This window comes from Dysidea avara, chromosome 7, assembly GCF_963678975.1.
Source record: "Dysidea avara chromosome 7, odDysAvar1.4, whole genome shotgun sequence".
NCBI classification, from domain to species: Eukaryota; Metazoa; Porifera; class Demospongiae; order Dictyoceratida; family Dysideidae; genus Dysidea; species Dysidea avara.
In genome coordinates this window covers 23,273,162-23,291,410 of record NC_089278.1, presented here as the reverse complement: position 1 = coordinate 23,291,410, position 18,249 = coordinate 23,273,162, and the positions used below count along the sequence as shown (strand labels likewise).

Sequence of the window (18,249 nt, the reverse complement as noted above, 5' to 3'; positions counted from 1 at the left end):
TGGATAGGATAGCTTTGGTAATGTGGCTCAAGTTGCTTCCTATCCTTTGGCTAATTGTTCTACATGTGTTTATCCACACCCTCAAAAATTTGTAAATATGCTGTATATTGCATAGTTATAATTAGCTAATGACATATTTAAGGATATCAGCTTCATTTTTTTAGCTATGTTTGCTCTCACAGCAGAAGTGTTAAAAACAAGATTACCCCTTGTGGAAAGGTTAGACTCCATATCAAAGGTCACAAGAGGTGAAGATAGCCCTTAGCTCCTTATATTGTGAACTGGCTTGAACATTCCTTCAAGTGTTGATTATTGCTTTTAAGTTTTTGTAGGCTGTCAGGGAGGTAGGTCATGACTCCCCCAAGCCCACATGCACTATGAAGCACTAGTTAAAATATTTTTTTATTAAAAGTAGTCGTACTACCAGTTGAAAGTACCAGATCATGCATCAATGATCCTATTATAATCATCTATAATCACTGCTACTGTTGGCGTGAAAACCGTGACTACCATGCATTGTCAGCCTCATTTCATCATAATGGCTTGGGGTTTTTTTGATTGAATCAAATCACACCATTGCAAACAATGAACAAAGTAAAACTGAAATATGTGTTGCGCCCATTTCTCTATGTTTTGTACAGAGACTGGCTCAAATATGTGGAAGTATATTGTAGAATTGTTAGGTAGCATATAGCATATAACTGCGCTATATACAACTTGACAATCCTGGTTTTAAACAGCTGACTACATTTGCATCATAGCAACAAAAGTACATCTTTATCTGTAGTGATGCTATGATCAATGGAAAATATTCCCGCAATAGTTGTTGTTTACATGTACTGATATAAAGCGTGATGCCTAAAACTGACAACTTTTCAAGGGTGCGCTATCTAGCACAATTTGTGTATACGTAAACTGTTTATTAAACTGAGTTGTTGTTTGTTTAGAAATGGAGTTAGTTTTGAGTGAGCTTGAACATGGTATAGAGAAATCAATCAGTGCCCTAAAGAAGTTCAATACACAGGTAAAGTAATGCTGTTTTTACATATAATAGAGTGAGACTGGGATTTAACTAGGTTTTAAGAGTATGTGTATAGAGTGTTGTATTTTGAACAGAATTACACATATTGTATAGAGGGAAACTTTGGCGAAGGTAAACTTGGCAAATAGCCAGCTAAATTGCATTTGGTGAATTCAGTCTCAGTCTCAATCTTTAGCTAAAAAGATACTAAGCTCAGGTGCTATGAGCAGTTGGCAGGTTAAACTTTGGTAAATTGTAGTAAATCGCCAAATTCGTCAAGAGTTTTCCCCCACCAAAGTTTCCCTCAGTAATGCTAGTTCAGATGTGTGGGAAATAGAGTCTCACTATTCTGGCAATGCTTAAGGGTGAGGTGTCATGATTCTAAGGGGTTAATGAATAAATGTCTGAAGAAACAGTAGGATGCTGTTTAAATGATGCTAATATGTATGCATAAACTAGCTAGGCTATAACTAGAGTGAATCACTGTATCTTCTATAGTTTGATGAACCCAGAGGAGACGAACCTTCTTCGTGACAGCCAATCATTCATCTGCTCTCACAAGGGCTCTCTTCGTGTGTTTCTGTGATTCCCATTTAGGGTGCTTACCACTACTGTCTTCACTACGTAGGTTAGCTTCTGTGTTTCTCTCGAGCGGGATCCTCTCTCCCTCTGTTTCACCCACCAATAAAGGCATTTTATCATTGTGGCCTAGCACTAGATCTTGTGTAATTTCTAGGTAGCCCAACTCCTAAGTGAGGCTTACATCAATTTGTCATTGTACAGGTACTTGCACAATAATTATAATGTTAACATCGCCAAGATGTTCACAACATTTTCAGAGAGTTGTCACTACTAGTTTTGGATCACTGCAAGACGCGTGGGTACAGACAGACATGTAAACATAGTTACGTGCACACCCATGTGTACACACAATGACTACAACAGCTTTAGAAAGATAACTATAGTTCATGTGTGAGGGCTGGGAGAAACAACAGTATGCTTATTAAAAAACATAGGGTATTCCCCCTTGTTGACTTACAAGACCATTGCAATATCTCAGATCTGTTATCAGCTTCACAGTCAGTGGTGGGGGTGCTGTTGTTAGCTATAGTGGTGTGTTACCATACCCATTAGCAGCACACACCCCTCAACACAAGTATACACATACAAGTAGACAGTACACTAGTTCTGGTATGTGCTAATTTTCATGTGTAGTACAGTAGCTAAAGGTGTACATATCACAAGTAAATGTGCTCATTTTTTCATGGCTGCACACTTCTATGTGCATAATTTGTCATGGTGTACAGTAGTAGCTGTAATACTTCCAACTCAAGAATCTGCCCCCCCTTGGTGTACATGCTTTTGGATAGTATGAGTAGTAAACTGAGTACTATTGTTACAGTGAGCAGTGTGTGTGTTATGGATAAGTGGTTGAGATCATTGACCCACACAGTATTCATGCTAATGTGTTTATACAACAATTGATGTGTTACATATGTATAGTGTTCTACACATATATGTAGGGCTATGCATTGAGCAGTCACTAGATATGCATGTACGAAGGTTCTTCATTACAACCTTTTTTTAAATGTAGAACTCAACTAATTTCTCTTTAGGAGAAACATCAGAAGCTCGTAAGGTACATATGTGTGTGAAGAATGCTTTGCAGATTGGTTACAGCTTGCTGTGTGTTATATGTACATTGTTCTTATGTGTATTATAGGATTTACATTTTTCCAACAAACAGCAGAAACCAGCTTTTTTGCAGATGTGCATTCAAATCAACCCAAAATGCTTGTGATAGGGTTCTGTGAATTTTATTTATTTATTCTTTTTGCTAAAACTTATGTGGAAGAATTTTTGACTGACTGACTGACTGACTGACTTAGCTGTTGCTGTCAGACAAGAATGCTATAGGCTATTTTTCATGTTTGGACATACCTTGGGTAGGGCGTATGCTTTTTGGCATAATGCAGGATATGCATGGTAAACCTTTGTCTTTTTTCGTGTTTCATGTCTTTTCGCCTCTAGCGCAATAGTGTCAATTCACAGGTAGTGCATCATTGACTTTGTGTGTTGACCATTAGGTTGTTATGGGAATTGTCCATAATTTTCACACTCCCTATGCAGTTGAAATAAGGAGATTGATTGTAGACAAACTTCCTACGTTATATGTTACATTGTGTAATGAGCACTGTATTAAGTGAAATGGCTGCAGTAGTTAGTATTTGGGAGACATAGCTTGTGCATATAAAAGTTTCCAGCGAACTTCAAAAGCAGTTGTTTGAGGATAATTGAAGGCTTGGGGGTGTTACTAGTATAATTAAACACTACTAAGTAGTGTATTTGAGTACACAAGTAGTGAATAGAGGTCAATCTTGCTTTAGAAGATAATCAAAATTTAAGCTATTAAATAAAAGATAGGGTAACTCTGTTTGAAAAGTATGCAGTCCTTAGGGTGTTCACCATCCTGTTGAAAAAGAATTGGGTCAATATTCCTGCTACAGATGTGGTGCTCTCTGACACCAAAGTGGCAACGCAAAGTAACTCAGAAATGCCAGCGGGAGCCCAGGGAAGAGTTCTTTTTCTTCTTAACATGCTGTCACCCTGAAATGGGTTTGCCCGGAGATAGGGTCACATACCTGGTAAAGCACGACACCTCTTGTGGCATCTGGTGCACCCATGAAAATTCAAGGGAGCAAATGATTAAAAATATTGCAAATGAAGCACTATAGGCTATATATATATGCACTGCCAAAAGCATTCTAAAAACACGTGATATTTTAACATGTTTTGTTACATTTTAATACATCATGATGGTGAACGACTGCGATAAATGTACATAGAAAAATGCAAATCTCAGAAAATAGACCACTCACCAGTATTTCTTCTAGATCGATAGATTCCTCTATCTGTATAGGATAGTAGCTGGAAAGAATAGCTGAGTCCATAGTGTTAGTGGCGAGTTATAACTCGAGCCAGCGATAGTTGTTCACCATCAAAAATTCTCAGGCACATCACTAATCAATGTAATTTAATCATTTTTCGTACCACGCATATAGTCTATTGTGCAAAACCCTCAGGAAAATTAATAAATAAATTATATGGATGTATCTCCAGATCTGTAGTGCCAGGTGACAACACTTTGCTGTTTCTATAGTAAAAGCACGATTATCACCTCGATTAGCACACAAACCAGGTATAAACATACAATTTGTACCTAATGAACAAGTTATAGTGGCTTTAGCTCCAATTCACACAAAACAATCCAAGCAGCAGCAGCGTAACTTAGTTTTTGTGTGACAACCCATAGATCTTAGGCATTAGCCTTTTCCCATATAACCACGTGATTCATAAAGGCTCATTAATTTAAAGAGCCAAGAAGCATCTAGTCTAAATCCGAGGGGCCTGGCCTGAAATGTTGTAGATTGCTGGACAAGTTATGGATAGTTTAAGATCTTATGGAAATCTTGAAATCTCGTCCCTGGTTTTGTTGAGTCTGTCGATCCCTCTTCTGAATTAGTGGAGTATAGCACTAGATGTGATACACTACTATGGTTGAGAAGAATTTACTACTATCACTTTTGTACATCGAGACTTAATCAAGAAGTGACGAAGGCTAAGACGAACAACAAATATTGTCACAACTTTTGAACAAAGTGCTTGCAGAACAATCCACACGTTTCATTTGTTAATCTTATCAAGAGAAGCCTAATGGCACCTTGTTTTTAACCTATGAATGAAGTATGCAACAGCTAAAGCGGTAACAAAAATTCACACAGAGCCGCATAATAAAACCTTGGTGCCCCAAGGGGTAATAATATCATCTCTACTCAAACAGTATTGCTCTGCAGCACTATTAATTGTGAAGGACACAATTATATAACAGCTACAGGCAGTGGAGTTTCAGTTTAATGTTTTCTATTAAGGTGTAAAATTTCTATGAGCTGAGATGAGCTGTTCAGTTTAACACTATTCACTGTCTCATTGTGGTGTGATTTGCTGTTACATAATATATGTAATGCATACAATCTATGGTTTACCAGAATGATAAAATTATAGTTTTCTTAGTAACATGATACATTTGATAGAACCTGGTTATGACTGTGGTATCATTGAGGTCAGGTGGGCATTGTACATTGTTCTAGTTCTGGAGTTACCATGGATACTGCTGTTTGCTGTACTGTTGCATAATACCTTATACCGTATAGCTCCAAATTTTCGTGATTTTCGTGAATTTGCATGTGATCACGTAAATATTATTCACAAAGTTAAATAACTATTGAGAAGAATCTCAGTGTTCAAACGGAAGTAATGTCTATTTTAAGCCAAAGTCTTCAACTTCATCTGCCACCTCACTTTCAGTGCTGCGGCTGCAGTCCTGCCCAGTCCAGATGAACCACTGTCAAAGCTTGTGCCATCGTCTACAATTCAGGCAGCAAATAACGCAGTGCAAAAGTTTATTAGCTCACTGCCATCCATCAGGCAATGGAAAGTGAGGGAAGTATGCCTTTTATACTGACAAAGAGAGAGCTACCATTGGTAATTATGCCGTCCAACACGGCACGGTGATAGCTATCAAGCATTTTGCCACAGAGCATCCAGCATTGAAGTGGAGTACAGTGAATGGCTGGGAAAAGGAGATCATCAGAACTACAGAATCGCACAGAAAAGAAACTTAACAAGATAATTCTCATTGACAAACTTGAAAAAAAGAAGTGGGGTAGGCCAGCAATGTTAAGTGACAAGCTAAGTAAGGATTTACGTTTATATATCCAAACCATAAGAGAAGCTGGAGGGGTTGTCAACACTTCCATTGTAATAGCTGCAGGGCCTAGAATAGTGTGGCATCGAGAGCCGATGTCATTAGAATGCAATGGTGGTCACATCGCCTTGAAGAAAAGTTATATAACTCTTGGGGGAAATGATTTTGTAAAGCGGAAGGCAACAACAAAGTCCAAGTTGATTGTGAAGAATTTTGAAGAAGTGAGATACCAGTTCCTGCTTGACATCAAGGCGGATGTAGAAATGGCAGAGATACCTACCTTATGATCTAATAATATACTGGGACCAGACGGGGATTAAATACGTCCCAGTGTCAGAGTGGACAATGGAGAAGGAGGAAAAGGGTAGAGATTGCTGGCATTAATGACAAAAGGCAGATAACTGCAGTTTTTGCTGGGAGTTTAACAAGAGATTTTCTTCCTGTTCAACTTGTTTACAAAGGAACGACAATGAAATGCCTCCCTTCTGTCTCATTTCCACTGAAATGGCACATCACAGCAACGCACAACCACTGGTGTAATGAGGATACAATGGTGGAATATGTCAGCAAGATCATTTTTCCTTATTTGCAAGAAAAAAAGGCAACTTTGAAACTCCCGCCAACCTAGGTTATCTTCGATGAATTCAGTGGTCAAGTTACCAATAGGGTGCTGTCATTGCTAAAAGCCAATAACATCTTTTATGTAATTGTGCCACCCCAACCGTACAATACGTTGATACGTTGCAGCCTCTAGATGTCAGCGTTAATAAACCAGCTCTCAGGATCTCAAGTTAAGCATTGTGAAACCTGTAGGGGCAAGATGGATGATTGAGTTGTACGTGTAGACCTGAGATTGTTGTTAGACATGTTGGAATTTTAGACATACTTAACAAGTAGCTTTGTATTGATTAAAACAACGCATAAGTGTATGGTTCCACAGTGATAGTTACAATAATTAATATTATTTGTAGTACATGGTGGCTATATTTAACTTTAAGGAAACGGTAAGATTTTCAAAACACTGGATTAAATGTGATCGTATCAGTGATTGTGTGTATCCACTAGAATTTATTCCATATAAAGTGAGGTAGCAGTAGCACTAGCAAAGACACTAGCAAACATCTGTGGTCCCAGCTTGCTTTGGCATTTTATCATGGATGCTGGTATTGATTTCTGAACTACAAATATTTTCAACCAGCTGCCTTACTTGAGAATCAACTGTGTTGAATATGGAAGCATAAATTAAAATCTTCCCAGCCTCACACTGTAGATTGGAAATTGTTATCCAGTGATCACCGTGGACATGGAGAATTTGAATGAATGTTGAGTTATTTAGTTTGTAACAATGTTAACTGTAAACCTGTGATGTTTGGAAATTTCTTCTTCAAAATAATCTGAGTAAAATTTATGTGCTTGTCGTTTAACTGTCATCTATCTTCTAAAGACAGTCGGATTTTGTGATGCAGCCAAACATCTGCATTGTTATGGTCGTACTTTCCTCCTCTTCAACTTTTTTTTGGCTGGATTTCCTGGGACATCTTCTTCCCCATCTTTTAAAGCTTCCTTTGATGTGTCTTGTGCAGTAATAGCTTTATTAGCTTTATTTGGTTTTTTGCTCACATAGTTGTAACATTTTATTTGCTTTAGACACAAGACAGTCACTACCCTGAAACACCAATACACACGGTATCTCCAACCCACCTTGGTCTTAATCTCAAGAATAGCATCTGCTCCCAGTAACTCTACAAGAGATTGCTCCTCCCATCTGCAAAAACACTGAGCATGAAGAGCTTATTGTTATTGGCAGATGTCCAACAGTTCCAACATTTCTTTTGGTCACTTTCACACAGAATGGGTCGTGTGGGTTTCCATCTTCTGGCAAGCATGGCAGAGTTTCACCAAGAAAAGGTGTCCATACTTCTTGATATACATGGTAACCTCGAATTTTCGAGTTGTTGCCACTGCAAGGCTAGCATCATATAGCTATAGCTCTGATCAATATGTTCAGTATCTCACACACTTTAATTGCTTTAAAATTCGAAAATGGCACTGAAGTGGATTCTGGTGTCACGATAGTATTAGTATACGCATGTAGCTTTGGCATAGCAGCCAGCTGTCTGTATAATGGTTACCTAAATCACATTCATAGTGCAATTGCTGATAACTCCCTCACAGAATCTTATCAGCAACCTTTGAGTAGCACCCGCATAATTATTGGTTCACGAAATTTTGCTGCATTCATGAAAATTATCACGAAATTTTATTTTTGGTAAATTATTCCATCGCTCAAAGACCATGAAAATTTGGAGCTATATGGTATTGTAAGTATAGAGGTTATCCATTTACGTCATTTTAAGTTAGTAATGGTTACTAGACACCATGTTTTTGATGCATGGGATCTATGCAAGAAAATGTAACTTTTTGCGACTGCACAATTGAAAGAAAGATTGGTGAAAATCACTATGCTGAGTGAGTTACTTAAATATAATAGCCAATTCAAAAGCTGGAACAAAGGGGACTGGTTAGATGGCCCCGTTTCTTCCAGCTGTGAAGCAATATTACTAAGCAACAAATAACATAACAAATGTACCTTATTTTCCCAGTGTTCTTCGGCTTGTAACTCGCACATTCATGAAGATAACCTGTGATTAAGCAGAAACTATTTAGCGTGACATCAAACAGATAACCTCTATAAGCTTCACAGAGAATTCGATCCCTTTGAATCAAAAGGCTATGTTTGTCAAGTGTACGTGTGTATTAGAAGAAATCTAGCTGTTTAGTTAGAGGAATGTTCCGACTTTATTTGTCAGCCGTTGTATAAAAGCCAGGTGCCGGGTGTAACAATCCATTAGCCGTTGTATAAAAGCCAGGTGCCGGGTGTAGCAATCCATTCATGAACCAGCTGAAAAATCTTGTTGTTCTTTGTAGCAGCTGCTGTTGATGTCCTTGTAGCAGCTGCTGCTGACGTAACTTTTGACAAGTCACTGGTTTCAGTTAGTTGTAGTAAGGCTTGTTTTACAAATTACGCTACTGCAATCTTGTACTACCCCCTTGTAGTAATTAAGGTAGCGCCCAACAGAGAACAGTATTACTGATACAGTTTTATGAATAGATACTTGTTATACTGTGTGCTTTGGTTTTGTGTAACAGAAATTCTGTGCAAGTTTGTTATCACTCTTGCCTTCTGCTGGAGCTACCATTCCATCGACTATGTCAAGTGAACTTCATATTGAGGTTTTGACTGCATTGAGGATTGCATCTAGGGAGCAGTATGGCATTACTGAGTTAACCACAGAATACAGTGTTAAGAAGTTATTGAGCCTGGCAGGACTGGTGGGTGATGTGAAAAAAGCATTCACAGAAATCAGCTATGATAATCTTTCCATGCAAGGTACGTAATACAAGTACGTATGTGTTAATACGCATCTGTGCATGTACACACACACATCCTGTATGCACGCAGATGTGCACACACACACACAACACACACACAGTGTACACACACACAGTGTACACACACACAGTGTACACACATACACACTCCCTGTACACACATACACACTCCCTGTACACACATACACACTCCCTGTACACACATACACACTCCCTGTATACATACAAGTTTAACTTATCAAGGATGGAAGCGTGTCATCTGCAAAGTGAGACTACAGCATTCAACCAAAGTTTTAGCTGTTTGATCACTCCACAATCACATTCATGATACTGAAATAAAGATTTATACAGTATGGTTGCTAGGGTACACCCTTTTTATCATCTTGGGCATCTACAGTAAGTTAGTTTTGCAAGGTGAAATTTTCACAACTTTTGCGATAGACATTCCTTTCATGAAAATATTGCTTTTGCTAGTTAATTTATTTAGTATGGTAACTAGTAACTACAGCTTATAATAATGCATGATTTTTTAAACCCTTGAAATGATCCCTTAAAATGAAACTAATAACGTACTATAGAATATACTAAAGCTTTCGTCAATGTTAGTTTAGTAATTTTCACAACACTTCAGTTTGTCCACTTGTTATGTCTCCCATCTTCTTTCTTACTACCCTACTGCTGTATCATACAGTATGGTAGTACTGTATATTATATTAGGAATCATGAAGAACTGGGATTTTCCAGCCAAAAATACAGCTAAAACCAGCCTCAGTTTCCCTTCATGACAGCTTGGCAGCATTGGTTAGGCACAGCCAAGCCCAAAAGTGTCCTCAGACCAACCCCAAACCCTTCCAAAAAGTTTCTATGAAATTTTCTATTTACCAGAATTTTATGCTGAGTGCCAGACTGACTGACTAACTGATGCATCCAGCCAAACATAATTCAACAATGGATAAGGGTACGGGCTTGATTTTTTCACTGTTCGACGTCACTTCGTCCCGAGATGCGCGTTTTCGCCAACCGCAATACGTACAATACATGCATCATGGACTTGCCTTTGTCTTCCTTTGTGTACCAGTTCTTTTCGCTGACAACACAAGGTCTCAATTCCTGGTGATGCACCTTCCCTCCGGGTGTGTTGGTTATTGTGCTTATTGCCCGTATTTTTATAGTGACTGGATTGATTGCGGAGATGCTTCTCGTATGTTCTTTGTTTGTAATGCTGTGTAATGGGCTGGAATAGGTGAAAGCAAAGTGTAAAGGTTACTTTAGTTTTGAGTAGTTGGGGCTCACGAATCATCCGTATTTTTCATGATGACTGGATTGGTTGCAGAGGTGCATTTCCTATTGTTCTTCGTTTGTAGCACTGTATAACGAGCTGAACATAACTGAAAGCGAAGTGTTATGACCACTTTCGAGTCAGTAATTGATAGCTGGAGTGCATGTTTAGACGAAAGCATTAACCCTGATGCCATCTTTTCTTTTGATGTGGTAAGCACGGGTTCACCAGTCATAATAAACAAACAAGTATAAGGAAAATTAAGAATTTAAGTTTGATTAGAGATCATAGAAATATAAAGTAGGGAAACAAGGGAGGTCCCCTACACCTGCAGATATACTAGTGAACATTTAATCCCTAATTCAGTCATGGGTATATATTTTTTTATTTTTTTTTATTTATTTATTTAATTATAGGGATTAAAAATGTCTACTAGTACATATATGTACAGGTGTAGGTGACCCCCCCCATCTTTATTTCTATGATCCCTAATCAAACTTAATTTTTCCGTATATTTGTACAGATCTTAAATTGTTTAGCACATAATCCTGCTACAACCTCTTCTGCTACTTTAGTCACACTGGTTCTCCATGGCTTCGTCAACCCTTCTCCTCAGTTGGCAGCTTGTTCTTTGCATCAGTCAAGAGTCACTTCAGTTGTTCACGTTATTCTCTAACCACTCTGATTGTCTTTGCTACCTATGACTACTGGTCATCCTCAACAGCTTACACTAAGCAGCACAACCACAGTACCGGCTAACTGTCTGCTTGTTAAGTGAAGCATGAAAAATTGTCATTTGTTACCTCGGTTGACGTCAATTGTCTTTAATTAAAGGAGCTAGGCAGACTGGGCGAGTAGGGAAACAGAGACAATGGTATGTGTGTTTTGGCTTTACTAATTACATTCTAAAGCAGATGGCCGAATATCCTACCTGTGTATTGAAAAATTGTGTGTTTTGTTTACTGTACAGGCATGATGCAGTACAGTAACTTGAGTTGGTCTAGTACAGTTTGTCAATATATTGTTGGTTATTGTCTCTCATACTTTATTCCGTTTAATTGCTTTGTAGTTGCACTGGAATCACTGAAGTGTCTTAGTAATGTTACATTAAAGAATGAGTCTTCAGCGGTTGCATGTGGGTAAGTTAATAATATTGCTATGTTGCATATATATGACTTGTGTTAGAGTACTTGAATTTGTATGTGTGTTAAGATATACTGGTAAAGGCATATGGTAGTGTGTCATGCTGTCCAAGAAGCTGGCGCGCCATACCAGTGTGTTGTTAACAGGAAAAATTATAACGTGCATACGTATGGTCCTGCTCAAATGCAACATCATCTCCTGCGAGTACAAGCGATTAAAAACTCGCTTATTAAAGGGCATGGCACCCATTCTGCTCACAAGTGTTCATCCCAAACAAAACAGGATGAATGCTCACAAGTGAAATGGGTACCACGCCCTTTAATTAGCAAGTTTTTTTTATCACTTGAACTCTCACAAGACGATGTTGCTTTTGAGTGGTACTGTAGCTCTGTGCTGCTTTTATGAAGCAAGATGATTTTTGCTATGAAAATATCCTCCTTAGGGAGTTTACTTACCATATTTGAGCATAATCGCTCCAGGTATTTCTTTAAACATTAGCTTAATTTCTTCATCTTTTTCCTTTCTTATTCTTCTGTTTCCTTCTTTTTTTACACACTTACAGAAGCTGCCATAAAATGCAAACACGTTATGTGATTACCTTGAAATTTAGCACATGTAAAGGGGACATTTTCGTACCTTGAATTATGATGAACAGTTGTAGAGTTGTTAACAATAGAATATGTCACACCTACAAGGTAAACTGAGAAATAGTGCTCTGCATAATACCGTTTATCGTGATAAATTATTGTTACCGATTATCATACCGTGACAGTGTTTGATAACCGATATATCGAAATACCGGTATATCGATGAATACCAGTGTAGGATTGCTTTTAACCCAGCCTTTGGTGTTTAATTATCCAATTTGTTGATGGTTTAGTAGACACGCCCTAAACAAAACTTGAGGTTGTCACATTACAACACATGCTTCTTGTACTGAACGATATAGTTTTTGGTTTTTGGGATGATACCGCTTCATACTAGGCCCAAGAAATGATGCAATAGTTACAATAACAAGCTAACTATATACCGATATACCGTGATATTTTCCTGTTACTAATACCGTGTATTCAAATTTCAATACCGCCAAGCTCTACTGAGAAACTGAAACAAATGACGGTAAATTAAATAGTAGCAACACAAATACAACAAGTTAGTTGGGGTGAGCCTTACACTGGCAAGTCAATGGTATGCATGTCTTGTTGGGGCGAGCCTGAGCGAGCCCCACAAATGGCAGTAGTCACTGGTACGTCCGACCCGTATGTCTGACCATTCCCGAGAGTTTACGTAACGAACACAGACAGCCCCATACTGGTAGTGCTCAACTGTACATACGACCGTACGTCTGACCATTCCCAAGAGTTTACATAACGAACACGGAAAAAAGCACCACATGGCTTAGAATTTGTTGCTTCTCACTTGTATCACAACTTATTCTCATATACATTGACATGGACAAAGAAGATCGTCTTGGAAGAAGGCCGAGAAAGAACGAGACAGGGCGAGGAGGGAACACTGGCTGGTGAATTCCCGGGTGAATGGTACATGCTCCTGTACGAAGAAGGCCGTATTTGCGCTAGAATTTGTCACGTGGGTTACAACTTCTTATCTACGTAGACATGGACAAAGAAGACCATCTTAGAAGAGAATGAGACAGGGCGAGAACAGCAGCAGAAATGCCAGATGAAGCAGAAGCAAGTAGACACCTGATAGATGCCATGCACACTCACAGAAGAGGGCATGTAGTTGGCCAATGAAACTGCAGAAGACAGGGAGATAAGTCCTAGCTGACTATGCTTCCACACAGTTATGTAGCTATATACTGGCAGGCCACTGAGCCTCCCAACTTGGAACTTTTTTCACCTTCCTCCAGCTATACCCCTGAGCATTTCTGTATGTATAGCTACAAACACACACACACACACACACTTCATGGAAATACAGTTGATGCCGCATCACTTTTTACACAACTCAGGCTCGCCCCATCATGCTTTTAGCATCTGTCTAGTTTACAGACAATTACACCTTACAAATGCTTCCATAGAAGGCTGATACGTACGTTCATAACACGAACAATAACCGGTGAGATTTACTGACGTTCAGTACGTACGTTCATACCACAAACAATAACCAGCATGATTTACTGACACTCCATATAAGGCTGGTACGTAGTCCTGCTGCCTGGATAGATAGCCAAGATGGCAGAATGGAGTAAGGAGAATGAGATGACGCAACAGGATTAGAGGAATGGGTCCAATAGCTACTGTAGTTTACAATCATATTGTTGTCTGAGTGTTCTGGGCAGTCTTACAGTAGAACACTTCACTGGCTGAGGTGCAAGTCAACTTTTTTTTACTCCGCTCAGCAATAACTTGTCTAGCATCATTTTTGTTCTTTTAAGGACTCAGCAGTTGACTTACTGTAGTGTGTGCTGAGAGTCACTTAGACTTGACTGATTAATGATTGTCTTGGTGTTGTGTTAAATATTTGTTTGTGTTTCCCTCGTTTGTGTAAAAACAATGACTAGCACAGGGTAACATCATTTTACAACAGCGTTCATTATTTCCCATCTAACTAAATACCTTAACTCATACATATAGCTAATCTTCCATGCACAAAATTAATATAATTCTATGCAACTCAACTCATTCAGGCTAGCCCCATGATGTTAACATCTGTCTAGTTTGGTGATCATGCCTATCACGTTGTAAACCTCCACCAATGCAATTGGCTCACTTGAAATCTAGCAGTGAGATCGAGATATTCTAATAAAGCAGTCACCCTAATACAATAATCATGTATTCTAATAGAGCAGTCACACATGTATATCGTAGCTATGCTATAAGCAAATTAGTGGATTTATAAATGTAGTGAAACAAGAGACAAGATTGTACAAATCATGGTTATATGTGGGGAAAATTGTGGTATTTTAAAATTATGACTTATGTGAACCAACCTGCAATCTTATGCACTGTTCTCATAGTGAACTATTTTGTGTGTTTTATTAGAATATCTCAATCCACAGTGTAACATAGTCATCATGTGATTGACACTGGAACTATGAGCATCACAATAGCAGAATGTACAATGCACACCCTTAAAATTCCAGGTAAACTTTTCAAAGTGAAGGTGGCAGCCAAGAAATGACTGCAATGATGTCAGTTTTAGCAGGAGCTTATAAGCACCGGAAGGTGCAAGGAGTGGTTGTAGTAATGGAAGCATCTGCTATTAGGATTGCTATTTCTTAGCCACATATACCAAGGCACATGATAGCGTGTTGTGCGGCTCAAGAAGCCAGCACGCCACACTGTGGGTATATTGACAGGATGAAAGAATTCATGATTTTTACATACGTAGGAACCTTACTCATCGTGATTCCCTAACTAATTGGAACTAAATTTGCTATAGAGATGTCTGTCAGGTGGGGAGTACACATACCAAATTTGAAGGAAATTGTTCCAAGATATGAGTGGCCAAAGTTTCAGTTTTTTTCTTCTATTTTTTTTGCATACTTTGCAAAAGCTGCCATAAAACACAAACATGTACTAGGCACAGGTGTTATTAAAGCGAATCTCATAACCAATTTTGATGGAAATCCAAGATTCATGGAGTTATGGCTAATTATTTGCATATAATAATATCAAACTTCTGTCACGCCTGTAAGGTAAACTGCTTCAGAGATCAGTTGAAAATTGGTCTGTAGTTAGATTAACCATCGAGGAAGATTAAGGCCATAAAAATACAACCAAAGACCAACGGTGTGTAACAATCACACACAATTAAGTTTTAATAAAAAATGTTTGGTTGCCATGCCTTCTAGGCAAGGAATGAGCTGAAAATCAGTGTATAGGTTGATTTTGATTAATAATCATAGAATAACCTTTCAGTGGTGTAGAACAATTCACAGTAACACTTGAGTTATACTGTGAAAACCAACTACATGTAACAAACGCTTGATCGAGATACTCTAATAGTGCAGTCATCCTATTTGAACATTCAGTCAGTTGCAAGTCATCCTGTAGAGACTTCAGCTACAGTTATATTTTTAGAAGGGTCAGTCTCACATATCACACATATCAATGGTGTTTGACCTAGTTTCATATTGATATGCTCAACTTTAAATAGCATGCAATCACTTCATGATCTAAGCCATTTGGCAATAGTGACCATGTGCAGAGTCCAAGTCATCATCCAGTATAGAGTTCAACTACTGTACATTACAAGTCACCCTGTAAAGAGTTCAGCTACATTACAAGTCGTCCTGTAGAGAGTTGAAAAACAATATGTATGTACGATATATATGTACAAAAAAACTGTTCAAAAATACAAACACAGTAATTTTTCCTGTAGTAAAGAAAAAAGACGAAGCTTCAGAGGTACATACCATTACAAAATGAAGTGATATCTAAACCAAGCTGTGAAAAAAGGGTGTAGCCCCCAAAAAGCCAGGGTGAAAAAATGTAAAATCAAAGGTGGTGGCCAAGAAATGGCTGCAATAGAATGTTATTGCCAATCATTTGTAAGTATCACACTCATCATTAACAATGATTGGCATTATTTCTTGGTCACCACCTTTGATTTCACATCTCTGACTTTTGGGGGGCTGCACTTTTTTCACAGCTTGGGTGTTTTGGTTTAAATATATTTTTACTCTGTCTGTTTAAAGGCTGCATATTTGTTTTGGTATATACTTTATAACCAAATGTCCTACTAAAATGTGACTGTTCTATTAGAGTGCATTAATCATGTGTTTGAACTGATTTTTGCTATATAATTTTGTGCTGTGGCTATTACTCTGTCCAAATAAATGATACTGATCAGTTTGTTGTTCACTATTCCAAGGCTAAAGCCTGAATGTGATCTTTCCAATATGGTTGCTCTGTTCTTGTGCTATATCGCATACATGTTGAACTGATACCTCGAAATATTTAACAGCTTCTACAACAAATTACCTTGAGGCTTGAAATTTGGCTCACCTGTCAGTCAAGGAAAACTTTCAGTAGGAACTCTTATAAGCACAAGTTCTTGTGTGTCGTTTTTTCCAAGTTGGTATTGCAACCCAACTGACAAGTCTGCTTATCAACACTGTGTGTCATCTTCCTACCAAGTTTATTCTTCACACCTTTACAATCATCATCATAATGAAGTTCCTTTTTATTTGTAGCAAAATTCCATCACAAGACTAGAGGTATAGCTTATTCATTCAGCCGTTCATGTATTGTGTTGTGTATCTATTAATGATAAGGCACTACTTTGTTTCTTAATCCCCCTCTGTTAACATTTTATGCTCCTAAAAATGTCCCACTATGGAGCGACGGTGTTCACTATTGATATGCTGTCTATAGTTGTAACTTGCCCACTTAGCAACTATATATTTACGGTTTTCAAATATCCATAAATGAGTGTACAAAATCGCTTTGTAAATACAGCACTTCTTATCTTTAAGGCTGGTTTCCATATAGCCGCAAACTGCCTGTGCATTGCCTGCGATTATTACTGAGGTCTTAACGGGGGGGGGGGGGGGGGCTCTTTAAAGAATATGAAAACATACCTTGCCGGTATCGCAACAGCTATGCCACAGCCACCATAAAAGTTGAAAGAGGTTTAACCTTCCCAGCTCTTCTGGCATTGCAGGCAGAACGATTTGTTAATGGAAACAAACACTGCAGGAAAACACCGGCAATGTTCAACATGAAGAAGCCAAGCATGATGCCTACGAGTATACCACACTTCGTACAGTGTTACTAAAACACCTGTAACGTGCCATGTTGTAACAAATTAAGGCATACTTTTGCTGCCAGGGTCATTTCTAAGGTTTGCTAAACTTATAAGACATATAGCAAACTGTTAATCCATTTCAGCTACGATTGCAGGCCAACTGCAGCAAGTCGGTCACAGGCTACCGTAGACACTTTGACTCAGGCAATAATGTAGGCAGTTTGCGGCTATATGGAAACCAACCTTTACTCTCGTAGGTAGTGAAAACAAGGCTCCTTCCTCTGCTTTTGCTGGTCTATGCTTGTAAACAAAGTTTGAGCAGTAAACCACTCTTATGAAACAGCCACATGTTATAATTTTACCACAGTGAAAATAGTCTATATCTCAGAGCTAGATTCTTTATGAAGGGCATGCCCCAGCCACTTTTTTTGGTTGTATACTTCAAACTCCACACTTTAATTGCCAAAATTGGCCTCCCCCACCACTCACTCTCTGACCTACACTACCCCGATGTTTTTTGTTTTTTGTTTTTTTTGTAAAATTGTTTAGCTTGTGCTACAATTACTAACAGGTTTAACAGGTTTATGTGACTGGCTGAGTGAGAACTAGCTATGTTCATGTTGCTACTCAAATTGCAATTAATAATTTAGCCGGATTATGTAAACCCACTGAAGTGGTGCTAATGAAGAACAGTAGTACGCGGGTTGTGCTATTTTATTAATACTATGGAATTCCTTGGCTTCATCCTAATTGTGAACCACCTCTGTGAAGTAGTAACACTGTCTGTATGCCCCCATGTTGTGTAAAACAAATGTTATACTTCATTAATATTGAGCCTTTGCAAATCACACTTGACCGGCTTCTAGAACCTCAGATATTCCCCTGGAACTGTCCCTGTATTGTGAATTGTTACTTAACATAACTGAACCA

The 18,249-nt window shown here is 38.4% G+C and overlaps 1 protein-coding gene across 1 annotated transcript in view; it reads left to right on the top strand.

Moving 5' to 3' along the window:
• Positions 1-18,249, top strand: part of LOC136261927 (synembryn-A-like) — a 33,506-nt gene that overhangs the window by 1,640 nt on the left and 13,617 nt on the right. The window contains exons 2-5 of the mRNA XM_066056022.1: positions 948-1,024; positions 2,616-2,660; positions 8,937-9,177; positions 11,528-11,597. Coding sequence (XP_065912094.1) covers positions 950-1,024; positions 2,616-2,660; positions 8,937-9,177; positions 11,528-11,597 — 431 coding nt within the window. The 5' untranslated portion in view covers positions 948-949. The remainder of the gene's footprint in view (positions 1-947; positions 1,025-2,615; positions 2,661-8,936; positions 9,178-11,527; positions 11,598-18,249) is intronic.